Source organism: Nerophis lumbriciformis, linkage group LG25 (assembly GCF_033978685.3).
Source record: "Nerophis lumbriciformis linkage group LG25, RoL_Nlum_v2.1, whole genome shotgun sequence".
NCBI classification, from domain to species: Eukaryota; Metazoa; Chordata; class Actinopteri; order Syngnathiformes; family Syngnathidae; genus Nerophis; species Nerophis lumbriciformis.
The window spans coordinates 23,005,543-23,033,029 of record NC_084572.2 but is presented as its reverse complement, the minus strand read 5'-3'; the positions used below and the strand labels follow the sequence as shown (position 1 = coordinate 23,033,029).

Here is a 27,487-nt window from a genome sequence, read left to right as displayed (position 1 = left end):
CGCACGCACGCACGCACGCACGCACGCACGCACGCACGCACGCACGCACGCACGCACGCACGCACGCACGCACGCACGCACGCACGCACGCACGCACGCACGCACGCACGCACGCACGCACGCACGCACGCACGCACGCACGCACGCACGCACGCACGCACGCACGCACGCACGCACGCACGCACGCACGCACGCACGCACGCACGCACGCACGCACGCACGCACACACACACACACACACACACACACACACACACACACACACACAGGACCGTGGTCTCAATACCGTGATAATATCGGACCGTGAGATTTGATACCTTTACATCCCTATTATATTGTGATGATGCATGGCAATGGCACATTTTAGCTGTGTCCTCCAAATTTGACAGCGACAAGAGAACCAACAAGTCCTCAACGCACTACAGCATTTTTGCTAGCAGCTAATGTCCGGTCACAGTGCAAAGCCACTTCTAAATCAGTAGTCCTCGCCTTCATGGCAGCAAATTAAGTTTTGTGTACGTATCATCACTGGAGGACGAGGAATAGCTAAAAATGCTTCACTAGACACCGTAGGAGGATATGCTAACGGCTAACCGCAAGCTAGAATTCTTCAATGTAAACAAAGCTGGACGGGTCGATACAAATATTGACACTAACAATTCGATATTAATAGCATCAGCATATTGTCAATACTACTACAGTGGTTAGAGCTAGATATGTCCGATAATATCGGGCTGCCGATATTATCGGCCGATAATGCTTTAAAATATAATATCGGAAATTATCGGTATCGGTTCAGAAATGATCGGTATCGGTTTCAAAAAGTAAAATTTATGACTTTTTAAAACGCCGCTGTACGTAGTGGTACACGGACGTAGGAAAAAGTACAGAGCGCCAATAAACCTTAAAGGCACTGCCTTTGCTTGCCGGTCCAATCACATAGTCAATCAATCAATCAATAGTATTTTATGTTGCACGATTGCACCAAGAAAAATTCCTAGTTTGTGAACCCGTTCTCAAACAATGGCAATAAAAACTATTCTGATTCTGATAATACCTACGGCTTTTCACACACACAAGTGAATGCAAAGCATACTTGTTCAACAGCCATACAGGTCACACTGAGGGTGGCCATATAAACAACTTTAACACTATTACAAATATGCGCCACACTGTGAACCCACACCAAACAAGAATGACAAACACACTTCGGGAGAACATCCGCACTGTAACACAACATAAACACAACAGAACAGATACCCAGAACCCCTTGCAGCACCAACTCATCCGGGACGCTACAATATACACCCCCCGCTACCCTCTACCCTCCCCACCTCAACCCCGCCCACCTCAACATCCTCATGCTCTCTCATGCCCCAAATTCCAAGCTGCTGTTTTGAGGCATGTTAAAAAAAATAATGCACTTTTGACTTCAATAATAAATATGGCAGTGCCATGTTGGCATTTTTTTCCATAACTTGAGTTGATTTATTTTGGAAAACCTTGTTACATTGTTTAATGCATCCAGCGGGGCATCACAACAAAATTAGGCATAATAATGTGTTAATTCCACGACTGTATATATCGATATCGGTTGATATCGGAATCGGTAATTAAGAGTTGGACAATATCGGAATATCGGATATCGGCAAAAAAGCTATTTTCGGACATCTCTAGTTAGAGCAGTACTTTTTATAATCAAAATTGTTGTTGTTTTTGTTTACAAACTCAGTAAATAAGTCCCAGAACACAGAAGGGCCTTAAGGGCAAACCACATTGATTTAAATAACAGGAAATAATTTAAATATTTAATTGATATTCTGTGTTTTTGTCAGATTATAATTGTGTTAAAAAAAACGTAATCATTTAGTGATGTTGACAATTTGAAGTATTAGTATCAGCATTGGTATGACCAATACTGCCCCTGTAACTACTTGGTGTTGGTTTGATACTCAAATTTGGTAAAACAAAAACTTCCATCTCGCTGTGATTAATCACGATTAATTACTAGTTAACTAGGGGCGAAATGTAATGAATCGCAATTGAATATTTTAATCATTGGAGAGCCCTAGTAACAATATGTACATAAACCTAAAATGTGCATCAGTGGCTGCATACCTGCGACATGCCCTCCATGTCCAGCTGAATGAGGTCCGTCTGGTTGTACTGCAGGATGGCCATGCCTACACGGAAGATGATCTCCAGGCCCTGCAGAGAGGTCATATCGCTGAAGGGACAATAGCAAAACTTTAGCAATAACCATTCTAAAATGTTGAAATATTCCTACCTCGTACATAAAAATGTCAAATATACGTGTGGCAACAGGCAGAGGGAGGAAAGTGAGGAACAAGGTGAGGAACCAGGATGATGCATACATGGATGTATGAAAACTCTGGGACCGGAAATGGACGTTAAGCTCTGGAAGTTGCTCCTGAGATGAAAACAAGTAGTTTTTCAAGCATGTAACTTTGCTGCCCCCTTGTGGCTGAATCATCGGCTTCCCATTTACCTGCAGAAGATACTCAAACTGGTAGATGCAGAGGCCCAATTCGGCCATACTGGGCTTGAAAAGCTCTCTAAGACGGTATTCCTGCATCAGACGCACAAAGACGCAAAACGCCTCCTCTTCAGGCATCTGAGAGAAGGCGAGGAAGCAGTTCCATTAGTAATAAAATAAATAAAAATACATTTTATTTATTTTTTTAAATCAGGTGCAGTCGACCTTCGACCATTGCGCTTCAAATATTGAGGCTTCACCACAAAGCAAATACTTTTTAGATAAAAAAAAAGAAGCAAATTCAAATAAATTGTTAGTAAGACAATGAATAAAAATGGCTAACTAAACTAAAAATATCAATACTGCAATAGTATTGGTCACGAGATGAGCCCAAACTGATCAGTGTCAAGGTGACTAAAAGGTGTTATTTCATGCCTAGAAAACTCGCATAATGTTGAAACTTTCATTTAGAAGGTACAAAATAGATGTTTTTAATGCTCTATTAATGAAAAATATTTATAATTAATGATTCCATCCATTCATCCATCCATCCATTTTCTACCGCTTGTCCGTTTTGGGGTCATGGGGGGTGCTGGAGCCTATCTCAGCTGCAATCGGGCAGAAGGCGGGGTACACCCTGGAAAAGTCGCCACCTCATCGCAGGGCCAACACAGATAGACAGACAACATTCACACTCACATTCACACCCTAGGGCCAATTTAGTGTTGCCAATCAACCTATCCCCAGGTGCATGTATTTGGAGGTGGGAGGAAGCCGGAGTACCCGGAGGGAACCCACGCAGTCACGGGGAGAACATGCAAACTCCACACAGAAAGCCTATTTGCAGAAATTAATTTATCGCGGTCATGTGCGGATCCAATTAACAGCGAGGGCCGACTGTAATGCTTTTTGTGATTGTTAATCCACAATCAAAAGTGGCTACCATTATTTTTCAGCACTGCCTCAGTGCTCTTTGGCTAACACAAGGGCTTCAATGATTGCCTTTCTTTTCTTCAGGACGACATCATTGAGCTGGTGGATGTAACACGAGGTCGCCAACGTCCACCAGCTGTGATGTCGTCATGGAGCAGTGGATGAGGATAAAAATAATGGTCGGCAGATCATTATTTTACTTATGTGGACATTTTCACTTAGGAGTGTATTCACTTCCGTTGCCAGTGGTTTAGACATTAATGGCTGTCTGTTGAATTTATTTTTAAAGAGACAGTATATCAACACGGTTATACGAGCTGTTCACTGATTACTTTAGATTGCATCAGTGTCATTGTCCAATAACAAGGTGTACTCACGTTTGTGAGATAATGTAAGTACAACAAATACAGAGGAAATGCAAGCTGGCATTGGTTGACTTCCAAGTTATTCTAATTTCAAATATGTTTGTCTTTTCCCCATAAAGGGAATTAATTAGTTCCAGGTTGATACAAATCATAAAACATACGTACTACAATTGTGAGGCATATTTTCCCAGAATCCACTCTACCTGTGTTTTTATGGTAATTATCAGCTATATGGAGTGACACTAATTGCCATAGTGACATTACCTGCATGAGTAGGAGACCAACAATAAACGCGCTGCCTTGGCAGTAGCCCACCTCTCGATCCACAAGGGAGTACGCCTAAAAAACAGACAAATGACATTCACAATACAACCTTTTTAAAAGGGGAACTAGAATTTTTTATTTTATTTTGGCTATCATTCACAATCCCTATGTATGACAAGAACACACATTTTACTTTTTTTATGCATTCTCATTCGTAAAATGCGGCAAGTAGGAGGCCCATAAAGCCCTCTAAAAAAACCCCGCCAAAACATACCAACAATAACCCATTTACATGTCGTGACCTGAATATTAACCAAGTATTAGTGACATAGTTATTATTAAGTTAATTAAGTTAAAGTACCAATGATTGTCACACGCACACACTAGGCGCGGTGAAAGTTGTCCTCTGCATTTGACCCATCCACTTGTTCACCCCCTGGGAGGTGAGGGGAGCAGTGAGCAGCAGCGGTGGCCGCACTCGGGAATCATTTGGTGAATTAACACCCAATTCCAACCCTTGATGCTGAGTGCCAAGCAGGTAGGTAAAGGGTCCCTTTTTATAGTCTCTGGTATGACTCGGCCGGGGTTTGAACTCCCAACCTCCCGATCTCAGGGCGGACACTCTAACCACTAGGCCATTGAGTAGGTGTCCTACTGCCTATAAGCGCAAACGCAGAGGAACTACTTTTAGCAGCGCATTGATCACAGAGAGGTAACTAGCTTAAGTTATGCTGCTATATTGACATGGGGAGCAGCTGCATCCCCTCCGAGTTGGTGAAAGTTAAATCTAGATTATGAATAATAACTTTTACTTGTATAGTAGAATGTTGTGGCCATAAACCGAGAAGTTGGTCAACTTGGATATTGGATGGCGAAAAAGACATACTTTTTCTTTTTTTCTTTTTCTACCTGCTTGAGGATTATGATTAATTCTTTATCTAAGTGGGTAGATATGAACAGTCGGCATCCCAGAGAGAGCAGATATTGTACGGTAAGTGATTGTTTAATTATTTTCGTAGTTTGTATTTCTTGTTTAGCACTTAGCAATAGTGCAGCAGTACTTGCTGGATCTGTTTTGCACACAGCTTATAAAACTTGTAGCTCATCCTCAAAAATATAAGGTTTTAGATCATCATTGTTTGTTCTCATGAACTATGCTATAAGTAGTAGTTAAAGTAAAAAGTGAACGTTACGATGAGTCTGTGAAATTAATTCACTGCCGAATGCTTAAAGGGGAACTGCAATTTTTTGGAGTTTCACAATCTTTATGAAAGAAATGGTGACGGAAGTTTTTTTAAATTGTTTTTAAATGCATTTTAACTTGTAAAATCACCCATTAAACACAATAAAAAATATCCAAAAAGCTCCAACAATATTCCATTTACATTTCGTGACTTAAATATTAACCAAGTATTAGTGATATTGTTACTATAAACGCTAACGCAGACAAACTATTCATAGTCACCGTCATCACGAGCTTGTGTGACGATGTTGACATGATCAACTGATAAGCTGCTTCCTTGATTCCTTGCTCGTCAAACTTTATTGTAGATCATAAATCATGCTTCTTATGTGTGTGCCCATTACTACATTACATATATACTTACATCATGTATAAAAAACTTATTGAAGATGTTTGGATGTTTTTTTAAAGGCTTTATAGGCACGATTGAGCGGCTCCCGTAGGCTCCAATGTAGCAGACTTTTTATCGCATTTATTTACTCTTTAGAATGCATTTAAAAAAAAATCCATGGTCTTGTCTCTCATAATGATTGTGAACGATAGGCAAAATTCCAAAAAAAGTGCAGTTCCCCTTTAAAATGATCAAAATATGTAAATATTACATGTTTTTATGAATGAGCCTGTTACTACATTACATATATACTAACAGCGTGCATATAAAACTTTGATGAAGGTTTTTGATTCTTTTTAGAGCACTTTTCTATAAAGTGCTCTTGCTTCTGCAAGAGAGCAAATCCCATTACCTCCATTGTTAGCTGACTTTTGCGAGCTTTTAGTTATGATTTAGAATGCAAAAAAAAAGAAGAAAAATGTGGTGTTTTCTTACACAAGAGTTGTGAATGATTGTCAATATTTATTTTAGGGCATACTGGCTGCCATGTTAAGTCTGCAAGAAACAATCAGATATTTCACTTTTTTTAAATTTCCAGAGTAGAAGTGACATTTGTTGCGTATTTCCATTTACCAGCATTAAGATATGTTTCAAAACGTCCCTCCATGACTGGTGAGGACTTTATTTTTTAAGTTGTTTTTTCTTGACCAAATTACCCACATAATAAGCTACAATACAATACTGTACAACTGTATTGGCACAAATATAAGACAAGTTTAGGTATAAGATGGTCACTGCCGTGTGCGAGTCACAGAATAAAGCGCTGAATCACTTAAGGAGTAACTTTGCACCACCTGTTTGCAGGCATAATTAAATCAGTAGACCCTGAATAGAAGACAACCCGTCTTTCTAGGCTTCTTTCTCAGGTAAAGAAACCCCTCTGACTGTATATTTGGCTCATAACATAATTTTGTAATGTTATATAATCCTCAATTACATTTACTCTACGGCCAAAATTATTATACTATTTATAAACTATTGATAATTAGGGCTGTGAATATTTGGACACCACACGATGGAATTTGATTCGATTCTTAGGGGTAAAGATTTGATTCAGAATCGATTCAAAACTATTCTCGATTCAAAATGAATAATTTTTTAATAACATTGGGTGTCATTCTATTATCAACTACATTCCTCCATAAAATAGATAAACAGCGTTGATACATTTCTATATTACTTAAGAAAACTGGTTTTGTTTAATAAAAATTCTACTCAAACATTTAATGAAGTCAAATACAAAAAAGGCAACAAGAGAAGTGGCCAACACTTTCTAAAGTAAATCTGTACAGCATATATGGGCATCGACATCGACAATATGATTTGCCTAAATGGAATTAAAAAAAAAAAAGACAAAAAATAGATTTTTGATTTTTTTTATCGATTAAGAATTGCTCCAAATAAGAATCGCGATTCATTCCAAATGTTATTGGAGATGTTTGGATGATTTTTTAAAAGGCTTTATATGCACAATTGAGTGGCGCCGGTGGGCTCCAATGTAAGCAGACCTTTCATCGCATTTATTTACTCTTTAGAATGCATTAAAAAATAATCCATGGTCTTGTCTCTCATAATGATTGTGAACAATAGGCAAAATTCCAAAAAGAGTGCCGTTCCCCTTTAAAATTATCAAAATACATTTCTATATTACTGAAAAGAAAACTGGTTTTGTTTAATAAAATTCTACTCAAACATTTAATGAAGTCAAATACAAAAAAGGCAACAAGAGAAGTATCCAAAACAAAAGAAAACACAAAAATTTGATTTTTTTATTGATAATATACAGTATATTACTACTACCTAAGGATGATGTTCGAAACCGGTTCTCCCGGTTGTTCGATAAGAAAAGAACCGATTCCATGAACTCGAATCCCTTTTTGAGAACCGGTTCCCGTTATCGAGGCCGCTATAGTAAAGAAAGAGTTGGTTCTTTATTCGAATCCCTGGGAACTAATTTGTCCCAGAAAATGACATAGCTCAGTCATTAGGCGACAGATACAGAAGCAGCAACAAGGTTTATTATATATGTACTTTTTTGTATTCTATTTTAGTTACTTTGAATTTACAACCCCCCGGCGCTGTTTTGTACTGTTTTGTACTGTTTTTGTTTCTCGTCTGTTTGTAATTGAAATTTATAAATAAGGGTTAAAAAAAAAAAAAATTTTTAAAAGAAAAAAAAGAAGAAGTAGCCGGAAAAAATGCCTCAAGGCATGGCTTCATTTTACAAAAAAATATGACGAGGAAACAGCTATCTGCAATTATTGCCAGGCTTTGCTCTCATGCAAGGGGGGAAGCACAACAAGCATGATGAAAGATGTTCAGGCCGTACATAACCTGAACGTTCGAGAAAGGTGTCGTGGAGAAGCAGCGACAGATATGACGAAGCACGCCCCTCTTCCTCTGCTTCAAGCTGCAGCGCCAATTCCAGTGAGAGTGCTGGTGAGTAACTAACGTTAATTGTTGCCGGTTAATTTCCATATCTGCTCACTCGTAGCCTTTAGGCTAAAATAACGTTACCTCTTATGTCAACCAGGACTGCAGTAATGTTAGCTAGACTAACGTTACCTAAGCATAGTCAGTGGCTAACGGTAACGGTAACGTTAGCCTTTTTGTATGTGTCTGATAACGTTAACGTTAGCCTTTTTGTATGTGTCTGATAACGTTAACGGTATCTTATAGCCTACACCACTCCAGAGTTTGCAGGTCTGTCTAATAAACTAGTGCTTTCTTTCTTTCTTTAGTTTATTTCGTGCATGAACACACTTACAGCATAACACATCAGTTTCATATCATTTCACTTTACATCATGTCTGAAAAGGAGTAGGAAGAAGTAAAGCTTATTTAATCCTACCCCTTTCCCACTTCATAGCGTTTACAAATATATACATCATTTACTGACCTTTTTATAATAAAATAACATCTGTGAATTAGTATATACAACAGTAATACATTTTGTAATATGTAATTAATTAATTCAGTCATTATTAATATACTGAGATGAAGAATATCTTATTTTCAATAAGGTTGAAAGTATTTCTCATAATTCTTCTTTGTACTTTGTAAGCACTATTCATTTGAACAACCTCAAAGTGGATCATATCAGTACAATGTTTAACTTCATTACTTAATCCATTCCATCATTTAATTCCACATACTAATGATAAAGACTTAATAACAGACACCCTAGTCTTCACATTCAGCTAATTTCCCCCCTAATTCTATGCTGTGTCTGTCTCTCATTTTCCCTCCAGGACAAGGGCATGCAGTCATTCCTGGATGAGGCCACACTGATGGACCCCAGAAGGATGTTCCAATAGCAGCAGAAGTGCACTTTTTGGAGAGCTGTATTATTTTCAGTTTTGTGCCCAAGGGACTGATTTTATTTAACACTATAGTATTATTTATACACCTATAGTGATCACAGAGACAGATTGTTTTTGTGTTACTGTATATATTTGTTTTTCTGAAAAATCCCACTTAATATACTTTGGGTAACAGTCAATATTTATTTATTTTATTTTTTTAGGGGGGTAACAACAGTCAATATTTATTTATTTATTTATTTTTTTTTTTTCTTATAAAATAAAAGTGAGCTTTTTTTAAACCAAATATTGTGTGTTTTTTTCCATATACAACAACCTATCTGGATTCGATAAGAGAATCGATAAGGAATCGGTTCGATAAGAGGATTCGATAATGGGCTCGAACTCGATAATTTCTTATCAAACATCATCCCTACTACTACCCAATAGATTTTTTAAGGGTGCAAGCTAAGTATTGGACCTATAATTGTCAGGCAAAATTAGGAATTATGATGTCATACCGATAAATACGATAACATTAAAAATAGCTTAGATAAATAACAAAAACTTTTTTTTTTTCAGTGAGGCAACTTCACCCAAAGTGGTTCGAGTGAGCAAATCAAACGCTCCTTTTCTCTTAAGTGTAGTGCTGTAAACGGCCTGTCGTAAAACTCACTGTAAGCTAGGATTGAAGCTATTGATAATTTTAGTATTCTAATAATCTATAGATTAGTTTGTTCCATTAATCGAGTGATCGGATAATCGCACTTTACAGCCTCAATGTGTATTTTAGGGACAACTGTTGAAAAACATTTTTTTTCTGCTTGCCATAATCTTCTTTTTTTTTCTTTTAATAAATACACAACATTGAAATTGCACTTTCAACAAGTAATAAGAATAACAAGTTAATCAGAATAAATGCACACATTTTTATGAACTACACCCATTTAATGATTAATCAAAGCAACCGAATCAACCTAATCAAATTAATCGATTTAGTCGATGGTTGCAGCCCTACTGTAAACAAACATTGCATCGATCATGTAGGACTTTACGTGTCCTATTTGCACCAAATGTTCTGCAAACATTCCACTAGGAGGGAAATAAACATTGAGTTTCAACACATCAAACCTTATCAGCCACCTAAAAGGTCTACATTGCTACAAAGGTGTTTTGAAAGCCTACAAAGACGCTTGATGCTAAAAAAAAAAAAGCTTCTCTTATGCCAGTAGCAAAGAAAGATGTGCACGCACTACAGTTGCATTTAAATTTAAAACATAATACATACAATAATATATGCAGTTTATAAAAAGCCTTTTAGTAATATAGTTTTATTAGAATACATTCATGATAACATTAGAGTATACGATAAACAGTATTAATGATAACTGCGGTAAAACTCCCGACCGCTAGTATTACTGTTTTAAAATATTTTGTTTTTAAAAACTGTGATTGGTAACTGCACTTTGACAAACTCACGGACTGACTGGTGCCAGCTCGCTAGCTTAAATGCTAACATGAAAACAAGAGACATTAATGTCTTACCCCAGGGCTCGAATTTAACCGCGGCAACTGCGGTAAGTGCCGCGACCGCCCTCGTCTTTCGCCGTAATGCCCAAAAAATTGACCAACATTTGTGGCAAGAACATGCCGTGACTGCCCTTGACTTTTTACTCGTTAATGGATGAGGGATATAACAATAAACGGTATAATGATAATTTGCGATAACATCCCCGACGGTTAGTAATACCGTTTAATTTTTTAATTACCGAAAAACCGTCATTTATTAATGCATTTTCGGCATGCGCATTAGCGGTGTTTGGCTTGATAATCATGGCAGACTAACGACACTGACTTTGCTGCAGACATTTCCCCTCTAAGTAATCGAAGCCAAGTGCTTGGTTTAACATAATTTCCCCTCGCTTCCCGCCGTGCGTTTAAGAGCGCACTGCTGTGTTTAGATGGAGACAAGCGTGGACAATATTGGAGACACTTGTCCCCACACTAAAAGTATACAGCGAAGGAGAAAACTTTTTGATGTTTTGCAGCAGGCAATGTGTCGTGAACGTTGTCAGAAATTGTTTATAAAGTCTTTACTTTGTTGACTGAGATGTTCACTCGTCCTTTATTTAACTGCAAACTGTATCAGTGTTCAAATAACATCAATACTAGCTCAAATGTTCAGTCATCTCATCGAATGTGAGAGGTATCACTCCGGGTTTTTTTGTTGTTGGCCAAACTATTGTACTGAAGCACTCGGGAGGCGTTGGAGAAGAACAAAGCTTGTTTATTGGACTTCCTCTTCATTAGCCAAACTGCTTTACATTTTATTTTTATAACAAAAAGTAAACACCAGTTGTTTTTTTACATTAATTATGTTTTTTCATGTCACTAAGGTGTTACTTCAAAAATCATTCATGTGACACAGCATTTTGTTCATGTTTTATTGTTTATAGTTCATTCCTATACGACATATTTCTGCTCAAACTCTTAATGGATCTGTCCCGATACAGCATCTACATGTACATATAAATGTACATAACTTACATAAAATAAATAAAAACTCTCTCTATCAAAATGTAAAAAATAGAGATGAAGGCATCATGTAATGACAAAAAGCTGACAAGTTGATTTTATTAGAGAATTTAAAAAAAAAATATTTGTCTATAAATATAAGAATAATGTTTATCCATAGTCTTTTTATTAGACATTACAATTGACAGTCAGTAATCATAACAATAAATGTTTGCCTTGGTACCCTAAAATATGAGCCCTCCTTTAAGGCAAAACTTGCCTTGACCTTAAAAAGTTACAATTTGAGGCCTGTTATCCCATTAAGAAACAACATACCCCAATCTAAACCTATATAAACATTACTGTCTGAGCAAATACGATAATTGACTGTGCACATTGAACCTACAAACTGTGCTCTCTTGGAACACAGTGATCGTTCTATGCTCAGACATATGAGACGGAGGTGTTTTTACGATGCATTCAAAGACCGCTGAACAGAGTAGGATGCCTCAATGCCTGCCACAAATCAATATTAGTAATATATTTTGTTTGTTACGCACTTTACATTTAAATACATCTTCAATAGGTGATAGTACAAACTAGTATTTAAAACAATACAATCTTAGCCATTAATATAGATAAAATAGTAAGACAAACACTGTCAGTGAAGCATAAGAAACAAACCATGCAAAATAGTGGCTTTTCTAACAGTGTGTCTGTTTATTTTGAATTATTTAAAAATAACTTGGTCAATAGATTTCAGTGTGTGTCTAAGTACTTTTTAAACATATTCAACAATAACGCAATAATGATTTAATAATAATAATACCGGTGATATGAAATGTGCATATCGTTACATCCCAAGCAGAGGACAATCTAATATGCAACAATATACAGTACTTTATAATTTATTTTAACCTCTAACAGAATACATGCGTCTTCTGGTAAAACACATTACCAACTGCTGAATGTAAACACACGCGGAAACAAAGACGTTAATAGAAAAGGACAGCAGTCCCACCTCTTCATAAATGTCAAGCATCGCACTGCAAAATGCTGAACCGCTCCTCACCTTCATCACGTTAAAGAGGACCTCCTGGCCCAGGCTGTCCTGACCTTTGAAGAACTCGTGCTCGGGGTAGGTGCGTGCGATGTCTCGACGGATGAGCTTCTCGCAAGGGGACGACATCTTCAGCAACTCTGAATACTGATTCTTCACTGGCATGTCCGTGGCGTTGCCCAGCAGCTGCCACACGATGGCACGGAAGTGATGAGGAATGCCCTTCCTAATCAACTCCTGGAGGACACAGAGAGATATAAATATACATTATCCAGAGATAAAACCAGTATGTCTTCATCAAGGAACATTCATTCCATTAGGTACAGCTGCACAATCCAGTCCATCTGGCCTTCCCACGGTTTCTCTCTTGTGCCCAGAAAGGCAAGAAGGACCAAGTAGGCAACGTTTGTGCACTCACACACTATTTAGGACAGTGGTGTCCAAAGTGCGGGGCAATTTTTTAACGGCCCGCGGCATTATTTTAAAAAACACCTTTGAAAAAACACACAAAGTGGAACAAAAGCAAAAATTGGTGTAATGTAACAATATGTTGCAATATTGACACGAATAACATAAAGCTGCCATGCAGGTATTTTTTTTTTAAACTAATTGCTCAAAAAATAATAACTTATAATTGACAAATCTAAAGTTGATCTAGAGCAGTGGTTCTTAACCTGGGTTCGATCGAACCGTAGGGGTTCGGTGAGTCGGCCTCAGGGGTTCGGCAGAGCCTCCGCCGCGGAGGTCAAGACACACCCGACTCATCGTGTAAATAAAAACTTCTCCCTATCGGCGTATTATGGATAACCCCAAACTATGTTCCCTCTAATTTTCCATATGCGTGAGCCAACGCAAAAACTCCTTGAGCATTCAGTGGAGCACATGTGAGCGACGTCAGACGTGCACATGCACTGTGGCCACACCAGCAGCACACCTGTCCCAAACCTGACTAAATAACAAATTAAATGTTTTATTATTATAATCAAATGACAGCAGTCATTTCCATGAGAGTATTTTGTAATATAAGTATTTTGGCCCAATTACAATGACAATAACAAAACATATTGTTTTTCATGAGCTGTGTACTGGTATTGTATGTCTGGGTGGGGTTCCTGCTTTGGAAATAATTTACCATGTACCCCTTTTAGATATCGCATTTAGTTCCCACTAAAACAGTGGTCCCCAACCACCGGGGACCACTGTACCGGGCCGCGGACCGATTGGTACCGGGCCGCACAAAAAAAATTAAAAAAAATTATTTTATTAAATCAACATAAAAACACAATATATACACTATATATCAATGTATATAAATACAGTCTGCAGGGATACAGTCCGTAAACACACATGATTGTATTTCTTTATATAAAAAATTAAAAAATAACCCCCCCCCCCCCGGTCCCTGGACAAATTTTCAAGCGTTGACCGGTCCGCAGCTACAAAAAGGTTGGGGACCACTGCACTAAAACATTCACATGTTACACAATAAGATGCAAACATGGGATCATGTGTACATTCCTGTAACTTTGTTTGTGAAATATATCTTTATTAGTATCTTTTTAATGTAATAACATAATTTCATGGTTGATATTTATAAATTAAGATAAAATTAAGAAAAAAAACATTTTATTGTTCACTAAAGAAGGGTTTGGTGAATGCGCATATGAAACTGGTGGGGTTCGGTACCTCCAACAAGGTTAAGAACCACTAATCTAGAGACTTAAGCATTGAAAGTAAAAATAATATACATTGATATATGACTTATTTTTAACACTTTTGTGAGTTATGAATTATTAACCTATTTAAGGCTCCAATTACTTCACGTCAAATATTGCATTTTGAAAACTATTTTTGGGGAAAATGTTGCATATTTCGTGGTTTTGCCATAAAAAAAACAAAAGGGGTTTCTTAAAAAAAAAAGAGGCTATTAAACAAACAAAAAAACATCGTTATGGCAACGGATAGATATGAAGTTGATCTACAGATATTTAAGTGTTGAAAGTAAAAAAAGTATTATTTTTAACACTTTAATGACATTTTTGGGTCCCCGGGATCTTTAACATTCACCAAAATTGAGAGAAGTCTTAAAGAGGAACTGCAATTTTTTTATTTTTTTTTTAAAAGAGTGCCTATCTTTCACAATCATTATGAAAGGATGTCTTTTTTTTAATGCATTCTAACTCGTAAATAAAAGTCTGCTTACAATGGACTCAATAAGATGTCCTCTATTCTGCCAATAAAACCATCTAAATAACCATCCAAAAGCCGCCAACATTACTCGTTACATTTTTTGCCGTGAATATTACCCAAGTGTTAGTGATATTGTTATTATAAGCGCTAACGCATACAATCTTTTTATAGCGGCGCCGTGATCACAGAGTGTTAACGAGCTTGTGTTGCTATATTGACATCAGCTGGTGAGCTGCTTCCTCACCTCGTAGCTCGTAAAAGTTTATTATAGATCATAAATCATGCCCCTCACCTTGATAGTAGGATGAGGACATAATCCGACAAGTTGGTCAAAAAGATGCTTGGTTTTACAGCCCTTTTTTCTTTGTGAAGATTATGAGTCATTCTTCATCTAAACAGGAATATATTAACATCCCATTAGCCGGCATCTCAGGGAGAGCAGACTTTGTACAATGAGTTATGTTTTATTGTTTGTTGGCTCTCATAAAGTCATAAATCCAGAAAATGCAAACATTGTGATGCGTTTGTGAAATTAATGCACCGCTGTATGCTTAAAATGATCAAAATACGTAAATATTACATGTTATTAAAATGTGCCTGTTACTACATTACATATATACGTACAGCGTGTAGATAAAACCTTAACGGAGGTGTTTGGATGTTTTTTTAAGCACTTTATAGGCAAAATAGAGCAACTCCTTTAGACTCCTTTGTAAGCAAACTATTTAATATTTAAAATGCATAAAAAAAGTAAAACATGTGTTGGTGTCTTACATTAAGATTGCAAATGATAAGCACAATTCCACAAAAAGTGCAGTTCCTCGATAAGGGTTACAAATAGGGCTGTCCTGATACCAATATTTTGTTATCGGGACCGGTACCAAAATGTATTTCGATACTTTGATACTTTTCAAAATAAAGCGGACCACAAAAAAAAAAGAAAATAAATATTGGCTTGATCTTAACTAAAAATCTTATGATACATTAAACATCCATCCATCCATTTTCTACCGCTTGTCCCTTTTAGGGTCGCGGGGGGTGCTGGAGCCTATCTCAGCTGCATTCGGGCGGAAGGCGGGGTACACCCTGGACAAGTCGCCACCTCATCGCAGGGCCAACACAGATAGACAGACAACATTCACTCTCACATGCATACACTAGGGCCAATTTAGTGTTGCCAATCAACCTATCCCCAGGTGCATGTCTTTGGAGGTGGGAGGAAGTCGGAGTACCCAGAGGGAACCCACGCAGTCACAGGGAGAACATGCAAACTCCACACAGAAAGATCCCGAGCCCAGGATTGAACTCAAGACTACTCAGGACCTTTGTATTGTGAGGCACATGCACTAACCCCTGTTCCACCGTGCTGTACATGAAACATATGTTTTCTAATTGCAATCAAAGAATAATTTTGTCATAAAATAACAGTGAACATTCTAGACATCTACTCTTTTAGTAATAAGTAAGCAAACAAAGGCTCCTAATTTGTCTGCTGACGTATGCAGTAACATATTGTGTCATTTCTCATTCTTTTATTTTGTCAAAATTACGAGTGACTAGTGGTAGAAAATGGATTATTAATCTACTTGTTCCTTTAAGGTTAATATCTGCTTACTTTCGGTTTTAACATCTATCTACACTTCTGTTAAAATGTAATAATCACTAATTCTTCTGTTGTTTGGATACTTTACATACGTTTTGGCTGATACTACAAATTATGGTATCAATCCAATACCAAGTAGTTACAGGGTCATACATTGGTCATAGTTAAAGTTCTCCAGTCCACGGACATATTTCCAGATTTTATAAACAATAAAAAAAAAAGATTTTCTGATAAGAAATATCGATGTAGTATTGCTATAAGGCTCTTGTACTTGGTATTGTTACAGTCGATGTACAGTATGCACAGAGATCCACCCATGTGTTTACATTCCTGAGAGCTAGCTTGCTGTTAGCTATTTTATTCCCTTACGGTGTGCAGTAAAGCACGTTTACCTATTCGTGCAGGGATGATACTTTTAAGTAACTCACTTTATTTGTCGCCATAATAGAAAGACCATGTGTTTCACTGCAACGGTTTGGCCAACAAAAATAAACAGGAGTGATAACTCTCACATCTAATACACAATTTTAGTGGCACACTGACAACACATTCTATGTTCAATTCAATGAGATGAAAAATCATTTAGCTTGTATTGATGGTATAGGAACACTGACAAAGTTAGCAGTTAAATAAAAGATGAGAGACCATCCCAGTAAACAAACGGCAAGACTTTATTAACAATGTGTGGCAACGTTCCCGACACATCATCTGCTGCATGGTAAATCGGTGCGCTCTTAAACACGATTCCACAGAAGTAGAAACAAGTGAAATGAAGTGAAACGAAGCTCTGTTTACTTGGAGGAAACATCTCCAGAGCAAAGTCTGTGTATTTACCGGCATTTTTTTCCGAACCTAACTAAAGGTGCTAGTGGGAATGTGCAGCGGCGCTTCTGTTTCCAGAAAGTCGGCAGTGTTGCCTAAAAGATGTACAGTTTTTCGGTAATTACACTTTTAAACGGTATTACTAACCATCTGGAATTTTACCGCGGTTTATCATCAAAAATATCAAAATGGCCCAACACATGCTTTCATTTTTCAGCGTGCGGCCCTCAGTGGAAAACGTTTGGACACCCCGGATCTCGGGTATTATGTAGCATGTCAGATTTGTCCCATTAGAATGATGCATCTCTCCACAAGACCATGATCATGTTAGCAAGGCAATGCAAATCATTCAATTTGTGGACAAATCACTGCAGGGAGGGGCTTTGTTTGTTTGGCATTACACAGGAAAATCAATAAGTTCCAAGAAGGACTGACTCTACCTATAAAGGATCGTCACTCAGGCAATACAGAGTTGCTCGTTTAGGAAAGTCACCCTGCAAAACACTAGTGAATATAAATATAAACAAAGTAGAAGGTCAAGGTTGCAGTATATGTCAGAAGGATATTGCTGTACATGTGTCAGCTGACTGCAACCCACCTTGAGGAGTTTGTCCTTCTTGCGTCTCCATTCCTCCCACTCGTTGACGATGCGGCCCCAAAGGATCCAGGTGTCCTCCTCCAGGTGGGAGAGATTGGACGAGGCAGATGAGCTCGACACCAGCGAAGAGCCGCTGTTGCGCCGCGAGCCTGTCATGGAGCGCATGGACTTGGAGTCAGCCTCCAGTAACCTTGTAGTAGTAGAAGAGAGATTGTGAGTACAACATTGTACTGTACGTAAAAATCATTACCTCCACCGAGGTTAGGTAAAAACTTAGTCACTCTTAACAATCTTTATAGGCTGTTTGTATCATTTAAAAAAAATAAAAAAATAAAATAAAATAAATTGGCCAACTTCTCAGTATGCAGCCTATGACGGAAAAAGTTTGGACACCCCTGACCTAAATCATAAAGGGAACCTATGATGATTTTCGTCTTTTCAGACTCTTAAATGTTGTTACAATGTTGCATACTTGTGTTAAACAATGCCAAAAGCGTCAATTCATAAGGTTGAACTTCAACTTCAAACAGATAAGGTTGTGAATTCTCATTTGTCCAAAAATAGTCACTTTTGTTACATATTGCCAAGTCTGTCTTGATTACAACACATTCGCATTTGTTTCCGGAAGTAGGAACACACATTTGTTGCCGGAACTCAGAAGTGCGATGCTATGGGAACGGAAATAAAGGAGCTGAGAAAATAACGACCAAAATATGGTAAATATTGTACATATTACATATTGTCATGTCTGTTACTACATTATATACATACACATATATACATACATATATATATATATATATATATATACACATACATACATACATACATATATATATATATATATATATATATATACATACATACATACATATATATATATATATATATATATATATATATATATATATATATATATATATATATATATATATATATATACATATATATATATATATATATATATATATATATATATACTTTCAACATATATAAAAAAGTTGGAGGGTTTTGAAGTTGTTTTAGAGGGCTTTGAACGCTACAATGGTGACTCCCATTAGCCGCATTCTGCAAGCGTTTTTTATCATCTTTAGAATTCTAAAAAGAATAAGTTGTATGTTCTTGTCTCGCATGATTGGGTACGATGGGCAAAATGTTAAAAAAAATTGAAGTTCCCCTTGAATGGGAGAATTTTGCTGCAGATTATTTTCCTCACTGTTGTTGACCTTTTATAAATGTGTAATTCCACATGCTGACTGCATGAATAATACATGAGTACTAATGACAACATTCTGTTGATCTAAATCAGGTTTTTTTTTGTCCTTTGCAAACCCTAGTACAGTACATCATTCTTGGGACTATCACTATAGACCAGTGGTTCTTAACCTGGGTTCGATCGAACACTAGGGGTTCGGTGAGTCGGCCTCAAGGGTTCGGCGGAGCCTCTGCCTCCGGTCAAGACACACCCAACTCATCGTAAAAATAAAAACTTCTCCCTATCGGCATATTATGGATACCCCCAAACAATGTTCCCTCTAATTGCCATCTGATTTGCAGGTGTGTAATTAGTTGTGAGTTCATGCACTGTGTTGGTTTTGTTCTTTGAACAAGGTGAGGCTCATGCACGGTTTATTTTGTGCACCAGTAAAAAAAACATAACTTTGTCTTGAATTTGAAAAAAAAAACATTTTATTTTTCACTAAAGAAGGGTTCGGTGAATGCGCATATGAAACTGGTGGGGTTCGGTACCGCCAACAAGGTTGAGAACCACTGCTATAGACTAATATTTGACTCACCTGTTCTGCTCCTCAAGTTTGGCAAGCAGCTCCAGTTCATCTGGACTGAGGTTCTCCGAGTCTGCCGGTGACATGGCTGACGCTGACAGCAATGTATCATGGGAAGAGGAGTCTGGGCTGAGGACGGGGCTGCCCGTCGACAGTGGGTCTGGATCCAAAGCTGGAGGAGAGGAGGGACACTCGAGGTGTGAAGGAACCCCGCCGGAGCCCTCTCGCTCTGGGCTGATGCTGGGTATAGACATGGTGACTGGGAAGCAGCGCAAGTGGAAGCTCCTCTTCTTGTCCTCGCAGTACGGTCTCTCCTTCCTAGGGGAGCCTGGATGTCGCCTGGCTGGCTGAGGAGCCGATAGGATCAGAGGTCTTCAAACCTGACAAATGAATTAAAATCATGTTTTAATCAATATCTATCAATGTACTTGTGTTTGAATAAATATATGCCCGTTGCCATAAGGAAATACAACAAATCACCTTGAATGTAACATATATAAATAATTACTTTGCATTAAGTCGTTAGTTGAAGGCCTTTTTATACAATATATAAAGGATGTCAACATTTTTGGCATCCGATCTGATTTCAAGTCCTGATCCGATATTTTGACAATAGATTACAGAACTGAAAAGATTTTATCGTAAATAACTAAAGGAAACACATTTTTTATACAGCTTACAGTGGCTCCGGAAAGTATTCACAGTGCTTCACTTTTCCAAATGTTATTTTACAGCCTTGTTCCAAAATGGAATAAATCTATTTTTGGTGTGAAGGGAATAAGGCACCGCTCATCACCAGGCCAATACTATCCCTACATTGAAGCATGGTGATGGCAGCATCATGCTGTGCGGATGATTTTCAGCCGCAGGAACTGGGAGACTTGTCAGGATAGAGGGAAAGAGGAATGCAGCATGTACCGAGACATCCTGGATGAAAACCAACACTTCCCATCCAATCTGATGGAGCTTGAGAGGTGCTGCAAAGAGGACTGGGCGAAACTGCCCAAAGATAGGTGTACCAAGCTTGTGGCATCTTTTCCAAAATGACTCAAGGTTGTATTTGTTGCCAAAAGTGCATCAACAAAGTATTGAGCAAATGTTATGAATACTTATGTACATGTTCTTTTTTATTGCTTTATTTTTAATCAATTTGCAAAATAAAACATTAAAAAAATTGGGAGGACAAAAATGAATTTACTCCATTTAGGAATAACAACAATACGTGAAAAAAGTAAAGCGCTGTGAATACTTTCCGGATGCAATGTATATGTATAAAATATTTTTTTAAATCGCAAATCGAATTACAATTCAGGAGAGAAAAATTGCAATTACGTTTTTTGTCAAAATTGTGCAGCACTACTAGGTATCGAATTATCTGGAGCCATCACTTCTACTTTATGGTTATGGTTAGAGTTTATTACGAAGATGTGTACAGATCCAATATGATATATCACATAATCCACACATTCTCATTTCTCTTTACAACATGTCCGAAAAGGAGTAGGAAAAAGCAAAGTGTCTATAATCCTACCCAATTTCCATTACATAGCAGTTAGTAACACATTTGTTCACTTCCTGTTTTCATCTTGTACCACAATTTGCATCAATGAGTTCTACATACAACTGTTCTCTTAATACTTAAATCAGTTATGATTAAATTACTGAGATGAATAATATCTCATTTTGAAGAAAGTTTATAATGTTTATCAAAATTCTTCTTCCTTGTACTTTGTAAACACCTTTACGTTGAACAACCTCAAACTAGATCATATTAGTAGATTGTTCTTTGCTTAGTCCATTCCATAATTTAATTCCACATACAGATATGCTAAAGGTTTTAAGTGTTGTGCGTGCATACAAATGTTTTAGGTTTATATTTTTCTTCTTTTCTTGAGAAGAATTGAAGAATCCATGCTCACATTAGAAAACCAGGCAGGTAGTTGACCATCAGATGATACCCTGGCGGGAGTAGTCTGATGGCCACCAGAGTAGCATTCCAATCTTGTAACATCGCAAACTTTTTTATGTATGCAATATCAATGGGGTATATAGCTATTGAATGATACCCTTATGGGTATCATCTAATGGCTACTGCACTGTATGTGGACTTTGACAAAAACTGCTGCACTTTATATACTTCTGCACTTTAAATGAAGCTGCTAAAATACTGTAACTTGACTGCCCACTGATTTGTAACTCACATACCCTCTGTGTATTGTACTTGTATTTTAAATTGTTTATCATTATGTAATTTTAATATTGTTGTGTATTTTCAATCCTGTGTCATTTTATTGTGGATGTTAGATGCACCATAAAAGGACTACAGATTGAAATTAGCATGGTGCTAAATCTGGTGCAACCATCTTCTTAATGTAACTGCCCATTGTCCTTCAAATAAACAAATAAAAATTGTTGTACATTCTTGGGTAGCCGTTTAGTTTCCTTTGTACATATTGTTAGCGGTTTGTAAATGCACCAAATCACCATTTCTATTTTAGATTCAATAAATAAAGTGCTTGTATGTTCTCTATATCCAACAATATATATAATTCTAATATTTTTTGTAAGACGGTCAGTGAATGTACTTTTGTAGTTATTTCCCCATATTTCTGCACAATAACCCAGATCTGGTAACGCTAGTGAGGAGTAAAGAATATGGAGTGATTTTTTTGTCCAAAACATATTTTGCTTTGTTCATTATCTAAATATTTCTTGCCATTGAAGCTTTAGCTGTTAGCTTCTCGTGTCGTGCTGCTCGTTGTGTGTGTCATGCTTAGCCATTATTTTTCATTTAGTCCTCCAATGATACGTGGAGGAAATTTTATTTTCCGCCATGGTGGTGAGGATTAGTATTTTAGAAGAGGCTTCGCACTAGGGATAGACGATGCGTTCGTTGCAGCTTGCTCTCTATTACAAGCCGGTGTTCTGGCAAGACAAGCACCATCATGGAATTCCTGCAACTCCTGCAAGGAATATGAAAGTGTAATTATTTCTCCCTGAGCGTGTATCCCTTTTGAAGGAATCTTACAAGCTAACACTGGGACACAGCTGCGCAAATACCAGCCCTCCCCATCTATAGATAGTATAATCTTTATAAGAAGTATGACATACTGAATGAAAAAGAAATAAGCTTCATGGAGTTGAACAAAGACACTGGTGGTCTTACTGAAATTGGGAGGCCTCCAGTGACGCATCTGTGAAGCAAATGATGTCATCATGACTCAGCGCACAGTTCTTAGTCCATGCAGGCATTTTTCTTGAGTCATATCAAGCTGTTCAGTCAAAACAACTCGCGTTGGGATATTAGAAATTGTGTTTTGGACTGTGATGAGAAGGTGAGGTACTGTGGGTTAGGAGAGCTAATGTAAACTCACTTCACTCTAATAGAACTGTTATGACTGTTAACTGTGAAGAGGGTTACGTCATATTTTCCGTGAGTTGTTTCATGAACGTTAAAATTAACTTCTCTGTGTTTACAGTATGTGTTCCACTCTTGACTGCTTACATCTAGTCATTTAGGGCGTTGACAAGGCATCTGTGCCTAAAGTGCAACGTTCATCTTGTTAATGTTGAGCTGACCGCCCATTGCTTTTCCATTATTGCATCCATCTTTACAGATGATCTGTAGAACGGCAGATATAAAAAGGCCCATGTGATCACACAGTTCACACATTCCATCGGAAAACAATCATTCCTGCTTGACTTGAGCTAAACCAAAGCCTTACTGCTAACATTTGAGAAGTAACTCCTAAAATATGCTTGTATGCAATTCCAAAGTACCTTATTAGTAAGTTAAGATTCATATTTTTGCTCAAAGACTCCTCCCTACAGTAAGGAAATGTAAACTTCGTTAAAAAAAGGAAGCTTCACACAAAACTCTGTGACCCAAGCCGGCTTCCTGCAAGTTGTCAGCGTTTTGTGTGAGACCCTCAGTTCAGCTAGCAAAGCAAAAAATATGCACCTATTTTGCAACAAAGTTTTTTCCAAATTAAATTCATTAATTGTTGCAACTCTATCACACATGTTAAAAGTGCTATTTCAATGTTGATAATGTGCATTTAATAGAAACGACAGTGCAGGTAATGGCAAGCAGAACAATCGTTATTTTTCAACAATTTTCCCTAAAATATGCATCGAGGCTGCAAAGTGTGTTTTATCTGATAACTCGATTAATCGAACAAACTGATCGATAGATTACTCGACTACTACAATAATTGATAGCTGCAGCCCTATGACTTGACTATTATCAGGACTAAATATACAATATAAGGTGCATTAGGGTTGAGTGCATTTTGACACGATTATTTGAAACAACCAATCATATGACACGGACATACACGACAAAACAAGTAGAGCAGGGGATCAGCCTGCGAGGAGAGGAACATGACAACAGTGCAAAAGAGGAAACAAGGGAGCCATTCAGGCGTAGCACCCAGCCTAATCAAAAGAACCATTAACAATCCAATGAGACCAATCACATTTGGAGATATAACAGTATTCGCAAAGAGATATGGAATATAGCCTCCAAGATATATGGATGTTTCAAGAGATACTAATCTCACTATTTCACATTCGGGTATTTCAGCTTGATCAATTGGACCTGCTGCAGAAGTAACTCGTCCAGTTCACGATCAGGCAGAACTCCAGCTCACGACACAAAGGATGTTATGTAGACATTGACAATCATTTGCTCTAAACAGTTACTAGATTGTACCTTTAAACAGCAGACCACCGAATTATAAAAGGCACTGCATTAAGTAAAGGGTGTGGCACTTCAGGGACGTGTCAGCAGCAGCAAGGCCGGTTCAGTGTTGGGGCCAAACTGTAAAGGAGTAAATCATGCATGACTGCAGTAGAGTGATACTCTTCTGCTCTTTGCTCCTCACACACGTCATTTGAAGGGCATTGTGAAGGCCTCTGACAAAGCAAGGCAGCACAGACTTTATAACTGTGGTGTGACTCAAACCTAAATGAACACGAAACAAACCCAAGACCAATAGATGGGTGTTTCTGTGGTGTCTTGACATGTGAATCAATAGATGACTCACATGTACAGTACACTCATATACTGTACTAATAGGAATTGTTATGCCTTATTATCCAGCATACTCAAATGCAAGACAATCCTGAAGACTAAACTGTACTACACTGATTTTACAGTAAAAAACTGTAAAACACTAGCAACTCAGTTACCAAAATTTTAACGGAACAATAACAGTAATGCAGAGTAAAACCACGCTAGCTTGATTACATTACGATAGCACGTACAAAAACATAAAATACCACTATATTTTACCCTAAAACTAACAGCGGTAACATTTTTCCATGTAAAGTAGGTAATGCACTAAAAAGACGTGCCGTAGATTTTACGGTAAAAAACTGGAAGCTCAGTCACCACAATTTTACAATAAAAATAACAGGTGTATTTTTTTCCATTTACAGCCATGCACTGTAAAAACAACAGCAGTTTTTCCACATACAGTAATGAACTGTAAAAAAAACGACCGTACATTTTACGATGAAAAAAAACAAACAAACTGGAATCTCAGCCGCCAAAATGTTAATCGTAAAAATAACCGTGATACTATTTTTTCCATTCACAGTAATGCACTAAAAAAAAAGCCGTAGATTTTACGGTAGAAAAAACTGGCAGGTCACTTGCCAAAAAATAACAGTGATACTATTTTTCCATTTACCGTTACGCAAAAAAAACCAACGGCCGTAGATTTTTACGGTGAATAAAAACGGTAGCTCAGTCGCCAGAATTTTACCATAAAAATAACACTGGTACCTATTTTTCATTTACATTAATGCACTCTAAAAACAACGTCCTTTGTTTTAAAAATAAAAAATAAAAACAACATCCTTTGTTTAAAAAAAAATATATATATATATATATCTTTTTTTTTTTTTACAAATGTACGTTTAAAAAAAGCATGTTTTAAATGATTGCATTATATAAGAATGAACTGTTTGCTGACTCTGCTTCATTGTTGACCATTATCTCGAACTTAGTGTCATCACTTTTCTGTTTACTCACTTAACCAACCTCTATTACACTTTTTTACAAAGTGTCTGTGTGAGTGTGGGATCAGTTGCTGATTTGCATATTACGTTTTAGACACCAAATATAAGACGCCTTTAGGGGGGAAAATAGCATCTTGTATTGGGGTCATGTACCTCAACTTTAATTTTATTTTTCTTGACAAAATCATTCCCAAAATCAATACTACTTCTAAAAAGACATTTCAAGGCTCCAACACAAAAGTCCTGAACAGCCCTTGATCAACACCAGCTTCCAGAGATCATACAATTCAGTACCAGACCAAAATTTGGGGGTAAACTATGCCTCTAAAGTTGCATGTACAGTCATGATGTGTGACATTAAAGAAGACCTCAGCTTATTTCACATACAAAACATGAGGACTCCAGTGTGTCCCGATTGAAATGTCCAAAGTTACTGAGTATTTTAGAACCATCTCAGCCGGGGATGAGCCAACGTTAAGGCAGGAGTTGACCGTCGGTAGCCATGGAGATTAGTAAGCATTGTTAAAAAGTAGAGGTTGAACAAATGGTGAAATGCAGGCAGGCAGCAGGATCAACTGCTGATGTATGCTGCTAGCACTAGCCACCAATTATCCCTGTAAAACGTATTAAAAGGTGAATTGTTTTGGGTAACTTTTCTTTTTTTTGTTTTACAATTTTGTGACTGCTATGTTAAAATGTCGTCACAAAACACGTCATTTAGTGTTTCAAACACAATTTTACCATACTAATACTTAAGTGTTTTACTTATATTACACTTTTGGCTATTGGGAATGTTGAATTTTTACACTTAAAGTTATAAAATTAGATGTGTGCGGCATGTGATGTGCGATGTGTGACTTGATTCAATGTTGGATTACTTGCAACGCTCGAGGACCTGAGTGTAGCATTTCTTAATATTAACAGATGATTAACTTATTATTAACCAACACTTGTCATAAACCTTTATTTACGCTACAGGTCTTTTTTTTTTTTTTTTTACAACTGAAGGGATTCGGGAAAAGATAGAATAATTTTTTTTTTTTTTAAATGTGTCAAGTATAATGGGCCGGTATGATAACTACAGATGTCCAAGTCAAGGCCCCGAGTGCGAGATCTGGCCCGCCACATTATTGTATGTGGCCGGTGAAAGCCTGGAAAAAATGTGTGTCAATAAAATATATTTCTTTACTTAATGCATTTGTTCTTTCAATAAAAAAACATTTTAAACTTTATTATTATCTGATGATGCCAGCTAGTTTATTATTATTATATACTGTGTTAATATTTTCTAAAGACAAAAATACATTTAAATATCTGCTTGTCACCTTTCTTTATGATTTCAAAGAAGGTTATCCATTATTTGGACATTGAAAAAAATCTAATAATCAAATGCATGGGACATTGTGTAATAACATCTCGAGGTGATTATACATTTACATTAGTGTTGTCACTAATGTAAATTTTAAAAATATAAATCAGATGCATCCTACCTGAATTTTGATTTATCATGATAATCACTGGTTATTACCTGCATGCATAATTTTGATACATTTTTAAAAAAGAGCTAAGGCAAAAAGATAACAGTTTCACGGGATGGTATTATAATGTAATGACGGCTTTAAAATGTGTTGTTTTTTTAAATGTCTAATGAAAAGAAGAGAAAAATAACTTTTCAGTTTAACACTGATTTTTAACCAATACAATTAAACATGATATACGTGTAGTATATGTATTTATAATGGATAACATAATTGAATTATTTGTAAATGTCAAACATACAAATATTTTCTTAGTAAAAAAAAAAAAAAAAAGATAAATACAACCCTTAAGTGGGTCAAGAAGATCCCAACATAAATAACTGACAAAAAGACACTTATTTGTGAGAGCATAAAAC

General features: G+C 37.1%; 1 protein-coding gene across 3 annotated transcripts in view; it reads right to left on the bottom strand.

Moving 5' to 3' along the window:
* Window positions 1-27,487, bottom strand: part of evi5l (ecotropic viral integration site 5 like) — a 73,210-nt gene that overhangs the window by 24,414 nt on the left and 21,309 nt on the right. For all 3 annotated transcript variants that reach the window (XM_061983937.1, XM_061983938.1, XM_061983939.1), the window contains exons 2-8: window positions 19,579-19,946; window positions 17,783-17,972; window positions 12,582-12,806; window positions 4,060-4,134; window positions 2,510-2,635; window positions 2,288-2,431; window positions 2,119-2,208 (exon numbers count right to left, since the gene is read on the bottom strand). In XM_061983937.1, coding sequence (XP_061839921.1) covers window positions 2,119-2,208; window positions 2,288-2,431; window positions 2,510-2,635; window positions 4,060-4,134; window positions 12,582-12,806; window positions 17,783-17,972; window positions 19,579-19,820 — 1,092 coding nt within the window. In that variant the 5' untranslated portion in view covers window positions 19,821-19,946. The remainder of the gene's footprint in view (window positions 1-2,118; window positions 2,209-2,287; window positions 2,432-2,509; window positions 2,636-4,059; window positions 4,135-12,581; window positions 12,807-17,782; window positions 17,973-19,578; window positions 19,947-27,487) is intronic.